This window comes from Brassica napus, chromosome A10, assembly GCF_020379485.1.
Source record: "Brassica napus cultivar Da-Ae chromosome A10, Da-Ae, whole genome shotgun sequence".
NCBI classification, from domain to species: domain Eukaryota; kingdom Viridiplantae; phylum Streptophyta; class Magnoliopsida; order Brassicales; family Brassicaceae; genus Brassica; species Brassica napus.
The window spans coordinates 11,644,150-11,665,119 of record NC_063443.1 but is presented as its reverse complement, the minus strand read 5'-3'; the positions used below and the strand labels follow the sequence as shown (position 1 = coordinate 11,665,119).

The 20,970-nt window shown below is 38.2% G+C and overlaps 4 protein-coding genes and 1 pseudogene across 5 annotated transcripts; 3 read left to right on the top strand and 2 right to left on the bottom strand.

Moving 5' to 3' along the window:
- Nucleotides 1-4,565: 4,565 nt before the first annotated feature.
- LOC106420311 lies at nt 4,566-5,826 on the bottom strand (annotated as a pseudogene).
- A 2,040-nt stretch (nt 5,827-7,866) lies between these two features.
- On the top strand, nt 7,867-11,002 carry LOC106420409 (cation/H(+) antiporter 24-like). Its single transcript, XM_013861245.3, has 2 exons — nt 7,867-8,410; nt 8,647-11,002. The coding sequence occupies exons 1-2, from the start codon at nt 7,874-7,876 to the stop codon at nt 10,870-10,872; spliced, it is 2,763 nt and encodes a 920-aa protein (XP_013716699.2). The 5' UTR covers nt 7,867-7,873; the 3' UTR covers nt 10,873-11,002.
- A 726-nt stretch (nt 11,003-11,728) lies between these two features.
- Nucleotides 11,729-12,644, top strand: LOC106376289 (SWR1 complex subunit 6). The gene is made up of 4 exons (XM_013816356.2): nt 11,729-11,930; nt 12,010-12,115; nt 12,189-12,295; nt 12,363-12,644. The coding sequence occupies exons 1-4, from the start codon at nt 11,832-11,834 to the stop codon at nt 12,564-12,566; spliced, it is 516 nt and encodes a 171-aa protein (XP_013671810.2). The 5' UTR covers nt 11,729-11,831; the 3' UTR covers nt 12,567-12,644.
- Nucleotides 12,572-17,640, bottom strand: LOC106420514 (N-terminal acetyltransferase B complex auxiliary subunit NAA25-like). Of its 2 annotated transcripts, XM_048742971.1 has the most exons (19): nt 17,364-17,640; nt 17,126-17,282; nt 16,934-17,052; nt 16,786-16,860; nt 16,618-16,711; nt 16,397-16,515; nt 16,157-16,227; nt 15,896-16,037; nt 15,633-15,808; nt 15,354-15,556; nt 14,976-15,106; nt 14,818-14,894; nt 14,660-14,734; nt 14,374-14,566; nt 14,167-14,286; nt 13,927-14,065; nt 13,806-13,846; nt 13,462-13,716; nt 12,572-13,382 (listed from the first exon to the last, which is right to left on the bottom strand). In XM_048742971.1, exons 1-19 carry the CDS (start codon nt 17,508-17,510, stop codon nt 12,717-12,719), a joined length of 3,000 nt encoding a protein of 999 aa, XP_048598928.1. In that variant the 5' UTR covers nt 17,511-17,640; the 3' UTR covers nt 12,572-12,716. The 2 variants fall into 2 exon arrangements, with proteins under 2 accessions (XP_048598928.1, XP_022549036.1); XM_022693315.2 differs by lacking the exons at nt 17,126-17,282; nt 17,364-17,640 and having other exon boundaries at nt 16,786-16,856.
- Nucleotides 17,641-17,813: 173 nt separating this feature from the next.
- On the top strand, nt 17,814-20,592 carry LOC106420516 (sorting nexin 2A). Its single transcript, XM_013861361.3, has 5 exons — nt 17,814-19,011; nt 19,099-19,308; nt 19,459-19,719; nt 19,820-19,906; nt 20,244-20,592. The coding sequence occupies exons 1-5, from the start codon at nt 17,986-17,988 to the stop codon at nt 20,328-20,330; spliced, it is 1,671 nt and encodes a 556-aa protein (XP_013716815.2). The 5' UTR covers nt 17,814-17,985; the 3' UTR covers nt 20,331-20,592.
- Nucleotides 20,593-20,970: the final 378 nt, after the last annotated feature.

Below are 20,970 nucleotides of genomic sequence, written 5' to 3'. Positions count from 1 at the left end.
TTATTCATGTACAGTATTATATGTATGTATACATTTATACATACATGCGTTATAGTAGAGCTAATTATGGGAGAAGGTTAACCACTGATAAATACAGTATATCTTATAGTAGAATAAGATTTGTGAATCTTCCTTTTCGTTAAAATTACAAGAAATAAACGATGATTTATAGATTAGTACTGTTAGACTACAGTACACTTTAATTTATAAGTTACAACTTAACAGGGTTTAACAAATCGATTTAAGCGGCTCCTAAATCCTCCTATGCAGCAAATCAAGTTTCAGCGAAACAATTTTTAAATTAAAAAAAAAAATTGGTCTAGACGTTAAAAAGTTGGTATAGACGTTAGCTAATCAATATTGTTTTATAAAGCGCATGATTATCGCATAGTAATGTTATGGACATTGAATATAGCAATGAAATACGTCTAGATCTATATAGTGTATTGACTGGCTCCGTGACATAATGTTTTATACGGTAGTGTTTACTGTTTGGTAGCTAAGCTTTTATATTCTCCACGGCGGAAATTCAGCATGGCCACAAGTCTTTGGTTGGACCAGACACTGAGCTAAAAGGAAACGCGGAAACCATATTATAAGTAGGAAACATGAAATAACTATGTGGAAGAACGTAAATAGCGGTGATGCATTCAATATTGGATGTAGGTGGATCTCTATTTGTCTTTCGTTACAAAATATTATTAATGACTATAGAGTACTGTTATAATTTGAGTACTGTTAATGACTATATATATATATATATATATATATGTTTCGAATGGTAACATCCGCACCGCAGTTATCAATAACAAAAATCTCTACATATATTATATATCTATACGTTTTTATAACTGTCAAAACTGCATCGCAATCAAACCGTTTGTTCCGCACCGCAATCCGCTGTTACTATTCGGAGCCATTATATATGTTTACTTGTGTAGCTGTGACTGTGTGATATGTTCACTGTCCCCACAAAGGAACAAAACAAAGGAAGAGGAAATAGATGCATGGGAGTTTGTGTTAGCCAGCTACCACGGCCGTGCCTTGCACGTCACTGTCCCTTTATTGCTTCTAAATTCATCCATCATTCTCTTTTGTATTTTATCAACTAATTACTGATACTAGATCCTTTCTCCGCGCGTAGCGCGGATAATATTTATCATTTTTATTTATATGTGAATTTTTGTATATTAAATTATATATAACTAATTTTTAAATTTGATTTTTTATATTTTTAGTTTGAAATAAGTATTTCTATTATATGTAACACAATTAACTAATAAAATATAAATAATCAAGTCTGAGATTTTAGAGCTATGTAAAAAAATATAATTATGTATAGAAAATAAATTATCTTAGTTTAAAAGATTGGAATCTCATCTCGAATAAATTCACGGAAAGAAAAAGTACTCCAATAACTTACTTAAAATATAAAACCCCTTTTTAAAAAAAGCGTACTAAATAATATTTTTTTACGTGTAATAGTTGAAAACTGACAATTGAATATCGATCTAGAATATTATTTTAATATATCTAATGGTAAAATATTAATTGTAATAAACAAATTTTGAATTTTGTAATATTACATGAATTAGAAGTCTTTAAAATCTAAAATCTATTTTATTAACATAATATATTTTTATTCATTTATTATTTTGATGTTACAAAATATTTCTTTAGTTTTATTTGGATATTATTTTTTTAATAATTTAGTTTCTTTTTAAGTAATTTTAAAATTATCAAGAATATAATATATTTAAAATTATTTATTTAAATATATCCAAATATGATGTCTCATTTTCATGTGTGTTTGCGTTGGGCATATTTAATTGTAGTTTGTATATTTAATAACACCTTGTTGCGTGCCGTTCTATAGTTTTAATAAATGTGATGTCATGTCATTTTTATTACTACTAACATTATTTTTAGTGATCAGTGATTACGTATTTTTAACGTTATGTATTATATATTATCGTATATTTTCTAACTCTTCATGCTTGTACTTTTTTAGAATCATTTTCATTAGATAATAGGTTTAAAGATGTAAATAAAACTGTGTATCTTGTAAATTTAGACTTTTTAGTGTAATTGAGCACTATCAATTATGGAAATTATTGTGACAACCCATCCCGTGGACCACCTGTCCCGTAGACCTCAGTCTCACAGCGCTGCAGCGAATCGACTCCAACCCCTCTCTTATGAGTTCTCACTAACTCCATAATTAGGTTGTTGGTGGGCCTTGAACCCATGACCTCATCCTTTAACAACTCTCCCAACAATCTAATTACGGAGTGAGAGAGAACTCATAATCGAGGGGTTAGGGTCGGTACCCTGGAAGGCTGTGAACCTAGGCCCTACTGGGTGGGTAGTTCCCACGGGGCGGGTTGTCACAATTATATTATGATTTTATTTTACTAAATTTTTCTTTATATGTATATTTTTGTTTTATCTTGTATTTTTGCAATTTTATTACCTTATTCTTTAATTGCAGAGAATTGTTATTTCCAATTTTTGTTTCATATACCTTAAAAGTCTTCGGTTGATTTTTGTTTGTTTTCTTTCTCCAATTACAATGTACGGTTAAACTGCTAAATATATAGACACACTATTAACTACACCATTAGTCTAATTATATGTCAATAACAAAGGCAACATTTTCTAAATAATATTTATATTTATCTAATTATATTTTCGCCAGTTTTGGGTCTTGAATGAACCAATCAATTAAGGTATACACTGTTTTAATTAAAATTAATATGTAATGTCAATATTCATTATAAGGTGATTATTTATGTGTATTGAAATTTATATCAGTAATTAAATAGGCTTTGATTGGCAGAGCAGATGATAAAGCAATAGCAGTATGCTATAGAAGCAATATGTTGCAGGAGCCGTATATTTTGGCTAAACTGTTTAATATGATGATTAGTAGAGAAGTGTGAGTATTCTATTTAAAATTATTATAAAAATTAGTATATAATATATAATATATTTATTTTTAATAAATATATTTCTAATATATATAAATATATTAACATATAAAATTAAAAAGATATATAATTAACTTATTTATTTAATAATTTTAAAAATATGTTTATATCAAAAAAATTATTTAAATAAATTTTATAACTAAAATATACACTATGGCTTTTTACTCTTGTGGCCAACTACAAAAAGTTTATATGGGAGGTGGAAGCGACAACGGGTTCCTCTTCCAACGTGGAGCATCCACCTAAACTCTATATGCCATTCAAATATTTGGTGTACCTTGTATCCTTCATTGCAATTGATCAACCATGCACAAATAATAACTTTCAACTTGAACCAAATGTAATCAAATATAAACACAATCATGCATTAACAATTCTCAGTATGACTTGCAAAAACATCTATTAACATCCAGAACTGTACTTAACATCAAAAACTAACCAAAAAAGTGACAACGTCAATAGTCAATGAAATCTCATATACATGTACTCTTTATTTTTGTTCTCAAAGCCAAAACCTATTAAAAAAACAGTCCTTTACATCTACATTGAACCGGACCACAAGGTATAAAACTCTACCGTAGTTCAACATTTTCATCTTTTAGCACCTGCAAGGAACGAATCAAAAAAGAGCTGAGTGATGATCAATTTAGGATAATTAATGTGGTCGAGTAGGTGGACATTACATCGGTCAGAGACTTCTTTGGGGCCGTATCTGCAACTTGGGACGCCTCTTTGGCTTCGAACACTTTTGAATCAGCCACTGCAAGAGCTTTTGCTGCAGACTCTGCTTTCTCAAGACTATTTTCTGATGTCAAAGGCGTACTTGGTAGATCTTGCGACTCGGTGGAATCTTCTGGACTTGATTGCTCTTGTGAGGAATCTTCTGAACTCGAGGTTTGTTCTGGATTTGCAGCTCGTATAACAGTACCCTAAACGATCTTGTAGCGGGTATCTACCTGCATTAACAATCATTTGGATGCTAACATCCGAAGGAGAAAGTTACAATATACATAAAGTGAACCGTATCAACAGAGGAGAGTCTGAAAGTCTAAAATTCTGATTACACCTAGTGACATCAAAGTCACTCAAAGAGAACATGGAACCTACCTTCAAGTATCCCCGGTAGGTGGGAAGACGGTTCACGTTGATGGTGGCGGGTATGAGCATCGCCTGAAAACGTTTAAAAACAGAAGAACACAATTTAAAACTGGATTCAAAACCAAATCACGAAGAGGAAATAAATAATATTGAAATCTTAATATTGGAGATCTGTTCAAAACTATGATGAACATGAATTTAAAAAACGGAATCACCTTAGAATCTAGAAGAAGCATATCTACTACCATGAGGTGGCCACCACGTTTAATGTTTCTGGCTTCCCAAAACCGGAGAAGCCGCACCTCCACCTCCACGGTGGATGAGCAGCGTCCATACTTGAGAGCAGCAAGAATGGTAGATGTGCTAGCCATAATAATAAGAAAAAAAGTTTTAAATGTAGTAGGATCTCTGAGAATGATGTCTATGGGAAGAACACGAAACTGAATGTCGAATGTAATTTAACACTGTCTGAAATATATATCTAATACAAATAAAGCAGTACCATGTTGCTTTTCTGTTTTCTCTTGTGCAAGAACACATTCCTTCTCAACCGGAGACAACTTGAATGAACTCAGTGACATCATCGACTTTAAGATCAGCCAGAAAATCTTCATTTTGAGTAACGTAGCCGCCGAAGACATCGTAACGACCGTCCAAGATGTTGGAATTGCTTGGCATCAGCTCACGCTCTTTCAGCAGTCAAAACACTTGGCTCGATTCTGAGTCATTCTCAAACCTCTTTTTTGCATTACATATAATTAGAATAATATATTCAAATGTGAAGGAAGAGTAAGAACTCTCACTTCTCTAGCCATTGCCATTGTACAGACCCAATTCCTGTCCAACCAAATTAACAAATGATAATTTATTATTATTATTATGAATAAATATACTGTCAGAAGGGTGTAAGCTTTTACTTTAGGGTTGAGCCGTAAAATGGTGTTTTCTTCCCAGTCACCATAATCTCAAGAGGAACCGTCCTTACTTCTCTGTGGTTGGATCTATAAATCCTTCCGCATGACCGTCTGGATCCCTCGTTTGTACCACAAACCCATCAGCTGCAAAAAATCTTCATCCATTGATTAGCAAAAATTTCCCATATACAATATATATATATATTTCTGGATCTCCATGCCATTGTAGAAATTGCGCTCTGCCAAGTCCACAAAGTTCCCGGCAGTAACAGGGGCGTTATAGCCATCGACGACAATGTGGAATACACAATCCTCAAGGTTGGGATTGTCCTTGATCTTGGCCTTCATGTACACCACTCTTCTCTTGAGAAAAGGCATGTTTATATACTCTTCAGGGACTTCATAGAGGAAGCCCTCGACCATGTCCTCTTCTATTCTGCAGAGCGCCACATGACAGGAAGATCTCAGCTGCAGTCATCAAGAAGTGTCTAAATGAGCAAGTATATATCAGCTTCCTTACTAATCCAAAACCATATTGGCTTTTTTGTCTCTCGTGCATTACACTTTTGAGTAAACTCACCCGCCAACATATTGGAGATTCTCTTTCAGTTTAGGAGCAACGGCATCTCTCTATTCCGATCTTCGACAATCTGTAGCATATCTTGCATACCAGCTTCCAACTTTTCAATCAGTTCGTTACCATGATTCTTCTTCGACTCAGAAAACCCCGCCACAATCATGCTTTTCCCTTGCTTTCCTCACATTCTACAACAACAAATAATACTTAGCTCTTTATAGCAGATTAATTAACTGACTTTAATCATGCTTGCTTACGCCTAATCATACTTCTAGCTCTTAGACAAATCTTGCAAGTAATTCAAACACTGTTCTAACATCTCTTCTCATACGACTCTCTGATCATCTCCTAGTTATACTCACTCAGTTAAATTATTAACTAACCTCTTAAGATGACTAACGACTCTTCAGAGATGTAATGCAAGGCTGCCTCCTTCTTTGACTCTAAGTTGACTTTATCTTCTTCTTTCTCTTTCACTTTAGACTTTGATTCTCTTCTTCGTATCGTTGTTCTTCTTCTTCTGATCACTGTCTTCACTCTTTCTTGATTGCAGGGTTTATATCTCGTAATCAATTCTCAACAGATCTTCGTAGGAGGAGAAGAAGATCCAACCAAGTTTAGAAACGCCAGAACTGAAATCTCACGGCACAACTGAAATCAAGAAGTCATCCAACCTTTTTGGAAGGGCAAGTGCTCATACATATTTTTCTTAAGTAAGAAATACCAAAACCATCAGGAAAATGCTTAAATTAGGGACTGACCTGTCATGATTAAACACTTTAGTTTGTGACAGAGTTGTATTTAGCTGATTCGAGCAGAGCTGTATTTAGCTAATTCGAGCAGAGCTGTAGAGAACATCAGATTATAAGACAAAAACAAAGCCAAAGCCATATGGGTTGCCTAGCTTCAGAGTTTCAAAATTTGTTGCTTGATTACACTACTGGTGAGTGACTCCCAAGTAATGCTTTTTTTCTTTGAAACAAACGTAGAAATAAATTCAGATATGTGTTATGCTTCACTATAGCGAGAGACATAGTAATCCAAATTTAGAAACTACCACAATTATAAAGAACTGAGTTATCATACATGAAAATATCATGATGTTTACCTGATCATGTGGCAGAAGTTGCAATAATTTGTTGTACTAAATCCTCTCTCGTCTTTTTTTTTTGTCTTCTATTCAGCTTGAAAGAAACAACACATATAATAAAAATTATAATATGTGGAAGTATTTTCACAAATAAAAAAAAACTGTAAAAGCGTTTTGATTCCGGTAAACGAACACTGATTCAGGAATGGATCTGTGGACCAACGATTTTTGTAGGAAGAGTAAATTCATAAGTCTTTCTTAAAAAAAAAAGAGATCGAAAAATATGATGCTTGATAGTGTGAGATGACAATACCTTTTTAATCAAAGAGAAGAGAGTGATTAAAGGTTGAGTGGCGGATGGCTAATTGAACAACAACAGCATCACACGAAGACAATTCGAAGAAGGATTTTAGGGTTTTTTCAGAGAACATAACTGAGAGAGCGTGTGGTGAAACTTGATTCCACTCTCAATCCTCTCATATTTTTAGTGTTTGAGATATTTTTCGGATTAGATACGCACAAAGCTAATGCTATGATTGTAAAAGAGGGAGGCGGAGAGCTTGTGGAGTTAATGCTTTAAATGTAAACTGAAGAGTCGTTGTATAGACTAAGATATAAACGTTGAACGGAAGGTAAGGAAGAGACAGAGATGAGGACATAGGGGAGGTCGAAAATTGAGAGGAAGGGGACGGCCGATCATTGAAGAAGAAGACGATTCAGACATAACAGGAAACGCAGAGTTTGGTTCTCGATTCTGAACGTTAACGGGCCGGTGAAACGCGAAGCCCAAATGACAGAAGTGAGCATCTGACGTGGCGGAAAGCTCTTCTCCTATTGGTTGATTTTTACTGTCGACGTGGACACTCTAACTACTCAAGGTATTCCCCTTTTAGTATTGTATTGATAATGGAGAAGGAAAATATTTATTTCAGTAAGGGATACTGCAAAACTTAAGGAATGAAGTGACATTTTCACATATTTAACCTCACATGTAATACTTAACACTGTAAATAGAAATAGTAACAAATCTTATAGGAACTTTTGAATATATTCACAGTTTTCCATAGCATTTCATATGAAAGAAGTACATATTTTAATTTACAGTTTACAGAGTACAAATATATTTCTGATATATGGTTTTTATTTAAAATGTGTAAGAAAACAAATTAAAAAAGTAAAATTTAATACGTTGGATTCTTTAATTATGCTAAATATAGATCATACCACAAAATACATGTTTTCAAGTAAAAAACTCGTAACCAGAAGAAAAAAACAAAGGACTAAGCGAAAACTAGAATTGTTCCCAAAAATGACGCACATCCACACTTGTTTTCAAAAGAGCATCAACTTTGTATCTATTGTCTTCTCTTTTTCTCTCTCCATCGATGATCACAATCGTTTTGCTTTAGATGAACCAAACCGTGATCTTAAACAAATATTTTGCATGGTTAGGCATTTCCCCAGCAATGACCGGATTCTCATGCCAATCCATATTGGGTTCTGGCCAGAGGACCCACCACCCACCGGTCAGGTTAGTACTCGAGATTTGTCGTCTAGACTTCCGGTGGTTTGTCGACACATTCACAGTAAGCAACCATTTGGAATGTTCAGAGGCGAAAACGCTATGAACTATGCATTTTCAACTTTCTTGATCGAGGCAATTCTTATTATCTTCTTCATCAAAACCACATGCTTCCTCCTTCGACCTCTACGTCAACCTCGTATCGTCTGCGAGATCATTGTTCGTCACTAATCTTATTCATTCATTTATCATATAGCTTGGGTACACTCAGATGAAACATTTGTTCTGATTATTATACATGCATGACCTCTAAAATTATCGATTTTTTTATATTAAAATTAACTTAAAATGTTTATGGGTTTATAAATCTCAAATTCCACCATGCATATGGTTTAAATAAATAAAAAATTGATTTAGAATATATTAAAAAAATGGTTTTGTGTGTGTGTTTGTAGGGTGGAATGATGATAGGACCGTCGATGCTTGGAGGAAGCAGGAACTTCAATTACTACTTGTTCCCACCGATATCAAATTACATATGTGAAAACTTGGGACTGTTGGGATTTGTTTACTTCTTCTTTATCACTGCGGCCAAAACTGACGTTTCAGCCATTGCAAAGTCTCCAAGAAAGCATAAGTACATTGCTGTGATCGGCATTGTCGTCCCCCTGGTCTGCACTTTGGCCACGGGGATGGCAATGCGAGACAAAATGGACAAGAACATGAGAAAGTTTTCATCCGTTGGATCGATTGCGTTTGCCTTGGCTTTCAGTTCTTTCCCTGTCATCTACACCGTCTTAAGAGACATGAACCTTCTCAACTCTGAAGTAGGCAAGTTCGCCATGTCGGTGGCTCTCATTGGAGACATGGCAGCGATTGTTGCTCTTATTTTTTTCGAGGCCTTGAATCAGGTAGAGGAAGGAGGAGCCACGGCTATAGTTTGGTATCTTATATCGGTCGTTATATTCAATGCTTTTATGTCTTTGGTTGTGGCACGAGCTCTTGAGTGGGTGGTCGACCAAACGCCAGAGGGAAAACTCGTCGACCAAAACTACATCGTAATGATTCTCATGGGTGTTCTTGTCGCTTGTTTCATTACAGACATGTTTGGTTTATCTATGGGCATGGGACCCATTTTGCTAGGGTTCATTGTCCCTCAAGGTCCACCTTTGGGTTCGACGCTGGCTATTAGGAGCGAGACTTTCATCCATGAGTTCTTGATGCCTTTCTCCTTTGGTTTGGTGGGACTCAAGACCAATGTCAATCTTATCACCAATGATATTTGGGAACAAAAGCTCTCTCCTCTTGTCTACATGACAGTCGTTGGATTCATCTCTAAGTTTCTCGCTGTGTTTTCCGCTGCTGTCTTCTTTAAAATCCCCACCAGAGACAGCCTCACGCTTGGTCTCATGCTGAACTTGAGAGGCCAGATAGATACCTTGCTCTACTTGCACTGGATAGACAAAAATATAATCGGTTTACCCGGTTTTGCTATCTTGGTTTTGCATGCCCTTGTGGTTACGGGAATAGCTACACCGCTTATCAGCTTCCTTTACGATCCAGATCGTCCTTACAGGATCAGCAAGTACCGCACCATACAACACACTCCCCCGTCTACCGAGGTGGGACTTGTTCTCGCCGTCGCCGACCACGAAGCCTTGTCCGGTTTGTTCACCTTCCTCGACCTTGCTAATCCCACTACAACTAGCCCCTTTTGTATATACGCTATCCAGTTAGTGGAGTTAATGGGACGAGCCTCGCCGGTTTTTATCGACCACGAGGAGGAGGAAGAGGAAGAGGAGGACGATGAGGAAGAGGTGGAAGAAGAAGAAGATGAAGGTGCCCGGAGAAACCAGGTGCAAACCGCATTTAGGTTGTACCAAGAGAAAAGAGATGAATGTGTAACGCTACGTGCCTACACAGCTCATGCTCCAAAGCGTCTAATGTACCACAACATTTGCCAGCTAGCATTGGCTAATAAAACCGCTTTCATTCTCTTACCTTATCAGCAAGAACGTCTCGACGACGATGCACCAACGGAGCTACGTAACTCCGGCATGTTATCCGTGAACGCGGATGTCTTGGCCCACACGCCATGCTCTGTTTGTATCTATTACGACAAGGGACGGCGTAGAAACGCTCGGTCCCAAGAAACGCACCGTTTTGTGGTTCTGTTCTTAGGAGGAGCTGATAACAGAGAAGCTCTGCATCTGGCCGACAGGATGATGGTGAATCCAGACATAACCCTGACGGTGATCAGGTTCTTGTCGTTCAACCATGAAGGAGAGGACGAGAGGGAGAAGAAGCTGGACGATGGGGTGGTGACATGGTTTTGGGTCAAGAATGAAGAGAAGGAGAGGGTTAGTTACAGGGAGGTTGTGGTCAAGAACGGTGCGGAGACGCTGGCGGCAATACAAGCGTTGAATGACAACGACTATGATCTGTGGATAACGGGGAAGAGAGAAGGTATCAATCCGAAGATTATAGAAGGGCTTGCGGAGTGGAGTGAGAACCACCAGCTTGGAGTTATTGGAGACACTGTGGCTAAGAGTGTGTTTGCATCGGAAGGTTCGGTGTTGGTAGTACAGCAACAGGTGAGGAACCAGAAAGGTGGTGGTTTCTTGAATGGCAAGTTTGATTACAAGAAGTTAGTGTCTTATTGGTCTTGTAATAATTGTTAGTTAGGACACAGATTGCTTAACTGATTAGGTTTCTTTTTTGTTTTGTACATTCTGTATTTTTGGGATGATCTTGCTATCTAAACAAAATTTGTATCCAAGTTCATTGTACAAGCTAATAAATTCCAATGTAGAAGCAGCTTCATTTGGTTTATCAATTTTCTTTTTCATTTTTCTTGGTTTTATGCAGCTGCGTTGTCAGAATTTCAAGGATATTTCACTCTAAAAAAATATAGTTTTTGTAAGTTTTAGGTGAAAAACTTAAAATATTTATGAAAATCGAGTAATTTTTTTAAATGATTCATTCAATTTATATATATAATTTAGAACTTATGGAAATATAAATACTGCAAAACATCTTCATATACAGTATAACCTCTTTAAATTAATACTCTATAAATTAATATACACTAAAAATCTCTATAAAATAATAAAGTTTTAACTCAAATTGAGTTTTGGTTCAATTAATATATCGATAAATTAATATCTCTATAAATTAATTAAAAAAATTATAGTTTTGGTGTAATCCCAACATTATTAATTTATAGAGGTTTCACTGTATATGTTTTTCAAAAGTTATTAACAAACAAAAATAAGAAAAAATATGTAGGTACCTTGAAATTTGACACTTGTGCAAAAATATTTTATATATTTATGAGATTGTATATAATAGTAACAAATTTTGAGATACTTATATATTATTTTCATATTTATAAATTATTATAGTTTATAATTTGTTTATTATATTTTGAAAACTTGGATATTAGAGATAAAAGTGTTTAAAGTGACTCTACAAATTGTTAAATCAGAAAGCCCAATGGGCCGTTATAGAGTGAACCAGACTATTTCTGGACCAGACACCTAAAGAGTCACCGTTGTTCATTTCTCGCGAATACGCCGTATACCACTCTACAGCCGCTGCTCTTCCACCGTCGCCGGTACACTGAATCGTCCTAAGCGGTATGGAGGAAGACATGGCGAACCGTAGAGTCTCGAGCCGTACTCGTAAGGTTGCTACGAAGATGGCGGCAGCTCTTACAAGCACCGACAATCGAACCCAGGTTTCTTGTATGATTTCGAAATCTCTTTATGATTTTTTTTCTTGGCAATGAGACTTCATTTGTCTTTGGTTAACTCTAGGCTGCTATAGCTAGGCTGGAAGCTTTAGAGAACGACAATGGAGCTGTCGAGGTGGTTGATTTGAACGATGATGAAGAAGCATCTCTCGACGAAGACGATGATCTCGGTGAATAATCTTTAATTACTCTCTTTGATCTGTAGGTCTTCTAGTTTTATTCATGTGTTTTGGTTTGTTGTAGGTTACGTGCAGAAGAAGCAACACAAGGGATCAAAGCGTAAAACTCGACAAGCTAAAGCTTTGGAGGCTCGTAAAGCTCCCAAGTCCTTCACTGAGCTCTTGCAGGAGGTAACGTAGTTAACTCTTTGTTATCATTTCTACAGCTGAGTCCAAGCTAATATGGGTTCTCTTACAGGCAAATTTGGAATCTTTACCATCGCATGTGCCTACTTACTTGAAAGCAGCAGTGGGACCTCCGACTTCGTCTTCTCGTCGCCATTTCTGTACGGTCTGTGGGTACATTGCAGGGTACAACTGTTGCTTATGCGGGATGCGCTTTTGTTCTATCCGTTGCCAAAACATTCACAAGGATACTCGTTGTCAGAAGTTTGTTGCATAGAAGAATAAATGTAAAACATTTTTTTTCAAAAATTGTACTGAAACATCACCACATCAACGTGTGTTCTGTTATGAATGAGAATGAAATAGCCAACAAACAAAAAGCAGCGACGTTTCTCTCTAACGTGTTCTTATGATTTAAGAGGATCAATCAAACATGGGACATCTGTTGTTTGAGCTTTTCCAGCAGCTTTCTCTTAGATTCACAGATTTGGTGAAACTCATGGAGGACTCTCTGTTGCGCCGTGACTGTTTTACGTGCTGAATCTGCCTTGCTCCATGTTTTTAGTGATTCAAAGATGCGGCTACCAACCTCCGACTCTTCGCTGGTTGCAATGAAACTCTCCAGAACCTCAAGAACCTGTCCCGGTCCTTTATTCCTCTTCAGAGTTGTCAAAAATCTCTCCACTTGATCATCTTCTGGGTTGTTCATTTGATTAACTAGCCAGTTAGATACTTCTTGTACTGTGCTGCATAAGGAATGTATAGAATCTTTGATTGCTTGAGACATCGGGGAGGAAGGTAAATGATCTGAATGTTGAGCTTTCTTCTTCTTTTTCCCAGATGGGAGAGACGAGCGGGTGCAAGCCTGGATTATAAGACTGTGCCACGCCAACGGTTCAGTGATGATCTGAACCAAGACCTGCACATCAGAATAGCAAGAACTCATCTCTGAAGATCCCATTGATTTGATTCTGTCCAGGATAAGCCTCTCAAATAGCAAGTTCAACACGTTCCAGTGCTCTTGGGAATTCAGGCTCCAAGCATTCCAAAATACCGCAAAATTCAACCAGTCAACAAGATCTGAACCGAGCGTCTGCAGAATTTTCCCACAAAGTCAATAACAGTAAGACCAGTTGACATGAGTGCACTTGGAAGAAGTAGAATAAGCTAACCTCAAAAGTCCTTGCACCCTGTGAGATCTCTGTGATCTTCTCTACAGCGTCACTGAAAGAAGATTCCAACGTTTTGGTGTACTCATCCAGCAAGGACTTAAGCTCTTCGCAGGTTTTGATGTCACCTCCAGACCCATTGGTTTCTATACTCTCCTTTAATGCTGTTGCCGAACACTGAATAGAGAGATATATCATCCGAGGCACAAGGGATTTTCTCTGGATGGCTCGTCTCACGTTTTCTTCACGATCTTTGTTCTATAGACACGCAACAATTACAAACATTATTAGATTGTACCGGTCCCCAAGTACAAGAGAAGATGTATTGATAATATAGACAAACGTACCACATTCTCTTTGGGACAGTAAGAAAAATCTTCAAATGAACCTACAGACGTTGTTGATTGATATTAAGAATAGCACCACAACAGAAAAATAAACAACTAATATAGTGAAGGAAAGACTTACCTAATAGATAGTTTTTCTCAGGACAAGGTGTCCACCATGGTCGTGTTTGCATATCTTCATTGAACCTCAGTGTCCTTGATCCCATTTCGTTCGAGAGCTCCACAAGCTGAACTCCAGATTTCAGGTCTTCAAGAACGCGCTAGACACAACAAGAATACATGCAGAGTTACATATTATTATGAGAGGATCAAATAAATGGACATAAGGTAATTTACAGGACAAGGATATTGTATTTGTTACATCTTCTTCCTCGATGCTATCTGCATTCTGCTTCAATTGCAAGAGAGACGCTTCAACCCTCGCAGCTTCGTACTGGTTTGACTGCTGCAGTCTTTGTTTGAATAGGACAAATTCGATAACCTGAGATTGGATAATTCAGATAAGTCACGACAGTAACCAAATGTACACAGGGAGATATGGTAATGGAGAGGAATTCAAATTGTTTACTTTTGAGTAATTTCTGTGGCGGTAAGCAAGGAACGTAAGGTCTGCAGACTCTTTCAAATGGTCATCCATAAACTTGAGGTAGTCTTGTAGGAGGTTATTCAAGTCTACCCACATGGGAGATTCCAACATTTGGCGGAGAATATGGTGTGAAACCGTTTCCGTCAAGATGTTCTTCACATCCAGAGCTTTATACCTTACATAAGATAAACAAGTGATTCAGTAAAACTAGCTGAAGAAGGTTTTAATTTTCCAGGAAAAAAAAAGTAAAGATGAGAGCTATGAATACCGTTCAAATGCAAGTGGAAGAGCACCAATATAAGAATATATGTGTAACAGCAAGATCTTGTACTGCCAGACATGTCTGTGAAAACAAAAGGTAATCATCAAGTGGCACTGTTAGAAACTCAATCAACGTTTTCATAGCTATAACAATTAGTTACTGACCCTCGGATGGACAAGCCCAACTCAAGAACCATGATAGCCTCAGCAAGATAGCAAAAATCTCGAGTACGCCAGTATAACTGGAAACAACAGCAAGGTTAATTATATATATAACAAGGGGTTATACTGTATCGGGGAAGCATGCAACACAATCAAAGTACCTGGACCAACATGTTGCTAATCAAAGATAGAAGTTCTTCCCCAAACATACTCTCTTGAGGATCCAAGTCCTTGGAAAGCGGAAGATTTTGACAGTATAACTTCGCCAGTTTGACAGCAGAGGCTTCAATCTCTACATATTGGAAGGAAAGATGGAATTATAAACCGATGCAGAACAACTAGATTGCAATAATAAGAAACCCACATAAGGGAGGCAACACGAAACTATGATGGAAAATGATGCATTACACTGTACACCAAAACAGAGAGATGCCATATGCACAAAAGAGTCGCACAGCTTGTAGATTCAAAACTGAATCTTCATAAGGAGAAAACATGGAAATTTTTCGGAAAAAGGTATGTGAGCAAAGAGAACATACCGCCAAGAGGAAGCTCAAAGATGTTTCCCGTCAGTTCTTGAACTTTGAGTATGGTTGTTGTTTGACCAAGTACTGTGGTTGCTGATGCAGAAACCGAATCAGCATTTTCCACTAACATTCCGACAAACTCTGCCTTTTTATGAGGGGGTAATACATGTAGGAATGCTTCAACGTCGGAAGCATAGCAAGCTAAATGACCAAATCTGCATGCAAAGCGATACGCAAGTCAGACTCCGTAAGCAAAAGATAACAACCGAAAAAGAGTTCATAGAGATATACTTGAGAAAATATTGCAGTAACGATTTTAGTAACTCGCTGTCGTTCTTCTTTCCATATAAGAACTTTCTCTTCTCGATTTCAATTTCTGCCAAGTGCGGACCCCTTAAGTTACTATTCTCAGTATCTCTCTGTAACTTCTGCACCAATTCTGAAGCACTTGATATACGAGAATCAAACTGCATGTTGGATAAGAAATTAGATAATGTATATGCCAGAAGTTAAGGAAAAAAGCAAAGGAACACGAATTAGGTTATTATAATTACCATTTCTTCTGTAAGGTGAGAAAACTTGCATTCTATGTTTTTAGTTGGATGAATTTGATCAATATCGTCAAAGAATTTCCACATGCTGTCATCTTCAAACAAACAGCCGAGATATTGTAGGAAACACTCCCAATCATCTGGACTGCCAAGCGAACAAAAAAAACATGTCAGCATACCGACAGAAACAATCGAAAGATCAATCCGGAAAGAGTGCCAACTCTGAAAACACTGAGTTGAAATGCTCATGCATTGACAAGGTACCTCAATTCTAAGATTTTTTTATAGACATCAACAGCAGCATTGTAGTCACGTGCCCTAGCAAGGAGTCTCCCCTGTCAGCTTAAAGTGTGAGAGTTTGCGTGAGAAACTGATCATACAACAAAAGACTCTGTATGCTAGTACATATTATCTATAATTTCAACTTCAAACTAAGGGAACATGCATTATATCAGAATTTAGGTGCCCTACGTAAAATATAATGCAAAAAGCCTTGTAAATTACCTGTATCCGTAATTTATCGACTTCAATCACCAAAAGAGAACCCAGATTTCCAGAAAGGACTTCTAAAGCATCCTTGTATTTGGATTGTTGTTCCAGCAAAGAGATATACACCATGAGAGCTGAAAACAACCAGACTTTCATTAGTAGAAGAAAACCTGAAGAAATCTGAACTAGTTCGATAACTTGAGAAAGAAAAGACATTCATGGTAATATGAATTCACCTTCTGGCTCATGCATACTATGAGAGGCAATGTGCTTCTTAAGCAAACCCTCAGCCAGAAGCAAGAGCTTCTCCCCACTCTTATCACATAGAACCTGTACAAGATCTTCACAACTCAGAAATAGAGTACCAAAAGGCTAAACAATAGCAGCATAGACGGTGGCCGCACCTGTAACTGGATGCTACAAACTGCCCACAGCAAGAACCTTTCTTCTCCGGCAAGTTTGTACATTTTGATGGCTGTCTGTCACAGAAAAAGACATAAGAAAAGGGAAATAAAGACTGATAAACTGTTCATCACCAGCAGAAAGACCAACCTGCTGCTGTTTCACAAAAGAATATTCACGAACATAGCAATTAAAGAGCCCCATCATAAGCTCCAAATTATTAGGGAATCTACCACAGGCATGAGCGTAACAACCAGTAGCCAAGTCCACTAATCACATCAAAAACAAACGAATTAGATATAACCAAGCTTCTAAACTCTTCTTTATAAGAAGGGCACTTACAGTGATCAAGTCTCTGAAACACAATTTGCAATGTGCTAAGCGTAAGATCATCCATCAACGACGAATCATCTTTATACAAAAGCTCCTTAGCATCCAAGCACACAGTCAGCGCCTCATCTGGCTTCCCCATCCTCTCATGAATCAGAGCTTTAAGCGCCTATCAATGCAACAACACTCCCGTTTTAAAGATTACAGAAAGAAGAAAAAAAACGAAACCAATGATTGGATGATAACTTACTAAAGCATAAGGTGACTTCGGGTACTTGGAGAGAAGCGAAGTGAGGAGCTTGAGAGCGTTCTTGAATTGACGAGAGTCGATTGCGTCCCAGATTGGTCGGACACGACGCTCTGGGATTCCACCCGCTAACCCGAATTTGGAAGCCATAGTTTGTCGGGAAAAAGAAGTGAGTTATCAGTTGACCGAAGATACAGTTGCGGTTAAGACAGGATACGACGACGATCAGAGAGACCTCTTGCAGATTAAGAACCAAATGAAAACCTAATCAATCCGTTTGGTTGCGGCGATAATGCTATTACCGTCGGGAATAAATAAATTGGGTTTTTAGATGGGTTTACACAGGCCCATTAAGAAGCCCATCGGTGATTCACGTTGACAGATTCCTTGCATCACATGTTACGCATTGGCGATTGTCAAACGACGAGACTTTAACCCCACTTCACGTGCCATCCATGATCCGATACAGTGCGCACGTTAGTCTTCCTTCACATTACCCCACCTGCGCATCTTAGCGAGTCCGGTGTCTTTTAATGCGATTAGCCACCGGCGCAGCAATCTCTCCGTTTCTTCCCAAATCGTCAAACCCTAATCGATTTTTTTTTGTTACTCCGGAGAAGAGAAGATGATGGGATCGGAGAATGCCGACGTGTTCGAAGAGACGAATCTCAATGCAGCGAAGGAGGAGATGGAGAATCTCGCCCTTAACGGCGGCGATGTCAACGGCGATTCATCGAACTCTGCTTATCGCAGCGCCATGTCAACACTCTCCAACGTTCACGACCCTCTCTCCCCGCTCCCTACCGTCCTGACTCCGGCTGATTCCGATCCACTTACTGCGCCGTCCTCCTACATCGAGCCGCCGTCTTACGCCGATGTTATCTTCAGCCCTTTCGATGAGACCTCGGACAGCGAGATCAACGGCGGCGAGGATAGTAGTCTCTCCCCCGATTCGCTATCGAGATCTCCTTCTTCGTCGAGCTCCGATTACATCAAGATCACCGTATCGAACCCTCAGAAAGAGCAGGAGACTTCGAACTCCATCGTGGGAGGAAACACTTACATCACGTACCAGATCACGACGAGGACGAATCTCCCTGACTTCGGCGTATCCGAGTCCAGCGTGCGGAGAAGGTTTAGAGATGTTGTTACGCTGGCAGATCGATTGGCTGAGTCGTACAGAGGGTTCTGCATCCCACCGAGGCCGGATAAGAGCGTGGTAGAGAGTCAGGTTATGCAGAAGCAAGAGTTTGTGGAGCAGAGGAGAGTTGCGTTGGAGAAGTATTTGCGTAGGCTCAGTGCACACCCTGTTATTAGGAAGAGCGATGAGCTGAAAGTGTTCCTTCAGGTGCAAGGGAAGTTGCCGCTGCCGATGAGTACTGATGTGGCGTCTAGGATGTTGGATGGTGCTGTGAAGCTTCCGAAGCAGCTGTTTGGTGAAGGTGGGGCATCTGCGGTGCCGGTGCATGAGGTGGTTCAGCCTGCTAGAGGAGGTAGGGATCTGCTGAGGTTGTTTAAGGAACTGAGGCAGTCGGTTTCTAATGACTGGGGTGGGTCGAAACCAGCGGTTGTTGAAGAAGATAAAGAGTTTTTGGAGAAGAAGGAGAAGATGCTTGATCTCGAGCAACAAATTATCAACTCCTCACAGCAGGTAAAAGTGTCATCCTTTTTAGTTGATTTATGCATCATATGTTGTATTCTGTTTGGAACAAACCGTTTTTGTGGATTATATTTGTAGGCTGAATCCCTTGTGAAGGCACAGCAAGACATGGGGGAAACCATGGGTGAACTGGGGTTAGCATTCATTAAGCTGACAAAGTTCGAGAACGAAGAAGCTGTTTTCAACTCCCAAAGAACTCGTGCTACTGATATGAAGAATTTAGCCACTGCGGCTGTAAAAGCAAGCAGATTTTATAGGGAGTTGAATTCCCAGACTGTCAAACATTTGGTAATTATCTATCCAACTACAGAAATGTAAAATTGCCTTCTTACTTCGAATCAAATGAGACTCTTGACAGGTTACCGGTTTATACATGGAGATTTTGGGGTATTTTAGCTTCACTAAGAGCTTTTATTTTAAATGAATTGTTCATTACAGGACACACTTCATGAGTACCTTGGCATGATGATGGCTGTCCAAGGCGCATTTGCAGATAGATGTAGTGCTTTACTGACAGTGCAGACTCTTCTATCAGAGCTTTCTTCGCTGCAAGCAAGGGCTGAAAAGCTAGAGGCTGCATCATCAAAGGTATTTGGTGGTGACAAATCAAGGATCCGGAAAATAGAAGAGTTAAAAGAAACCATCAAGGTCACTGAAGACGCAAAAAATGTTGCCATCAGAGAGTATGAAAGGATCAAGGTATTTAGTAATAACCATTGCATATGAAAGCTTGTGCTGATGTACCAACATGATATAAAGTTTTTTGATCGTGCTCTTGTGTAAATTTGTATTATTGCAGGATAACAACCGATCTGAGGTGGAGAGGTTGGATGGAGAAAGGCGTGCAGACTTCATGAACATGATGAAGGGTTTTGTTGTTAACCAGGTACGTTAATATTATTCAGCACATTAGCTTTTTATGAAGCCTTAAGCCTTTCTGTATTGCTCAGTGAAAGTTTTCTATGTAGAATGAGTAATTAATGGTAAGGAGATTTTGTAGGTTAAGCATAAAAGGTAGTGTAGTTCCATTCTTAATGAGCTTTTAAGAGTAGAGAAGTTGAAAAATAGATTATAATGAGACGGTGGATCTCTTACAGCCTAGTGAATGATGAGTGCTTTGAATAATAATATCGGTGAAGAGGAAGTAGGAGTTCATAAAATCTGCCAGTAATGAAACAGAGTCGAGTTTCTGAAATAAAAACTTGTGTTTGTTGTGGTTGCAGGTTGGATACGCAGAGAAAATTAGCAACGTGTGGGCAAAGGCTGCAGAAGAGACGAGCCAATACGACAGAGAGAAGCAGAGCAGCTAACAGACACAGAAAAACGAAAGAGCGAATGATGTTCATTTTGGCATAATCATACCAGTTCCATGTTTGACACAGAATCACAGTACGTGATAAACTAATAATGGGTGTCGAACTAATGTATTTTCTTGTTTTTTTGTTTGTTCATCTGTTGTATCTATCTGATAGAGTTCAGTAAACGTTTGTCTCTCTTGTTTCTTTTAGTTGCTGTAAATTGTTTCTCCATAGCGTTACTCACCAATTCACCATCTATATTATGCGTACTCTATGTCTGGTGCTCGTTCGTATTTGACGAGACAGATACATTAGATATAAGTATCAAAACTGAGAAGACAGCTCTAATGTTTTAACTCAATACTTAATGTATGTGTGCCCTCAATATTAACCAGACGGATCATTATGGGGTAGTTCAGGACAGAGGAGCGAATCAACGAGCTGTTCACGGGGACAACGACAGTTATCACAGCTCTGTAACATAGTATTAGTTTGTAACAAACAAACTGCAAATGATTAATAGTGAAAGTCTTCCATAGGTTTGGTATAATATATCGATTGGACGGTAACCACAGCTCGGTTGTTCTTCTGTTTTGTACTAGATAAGTCTTTAAACTCTTAAAACAGATAAAATAACATAAGTTTCTAAACC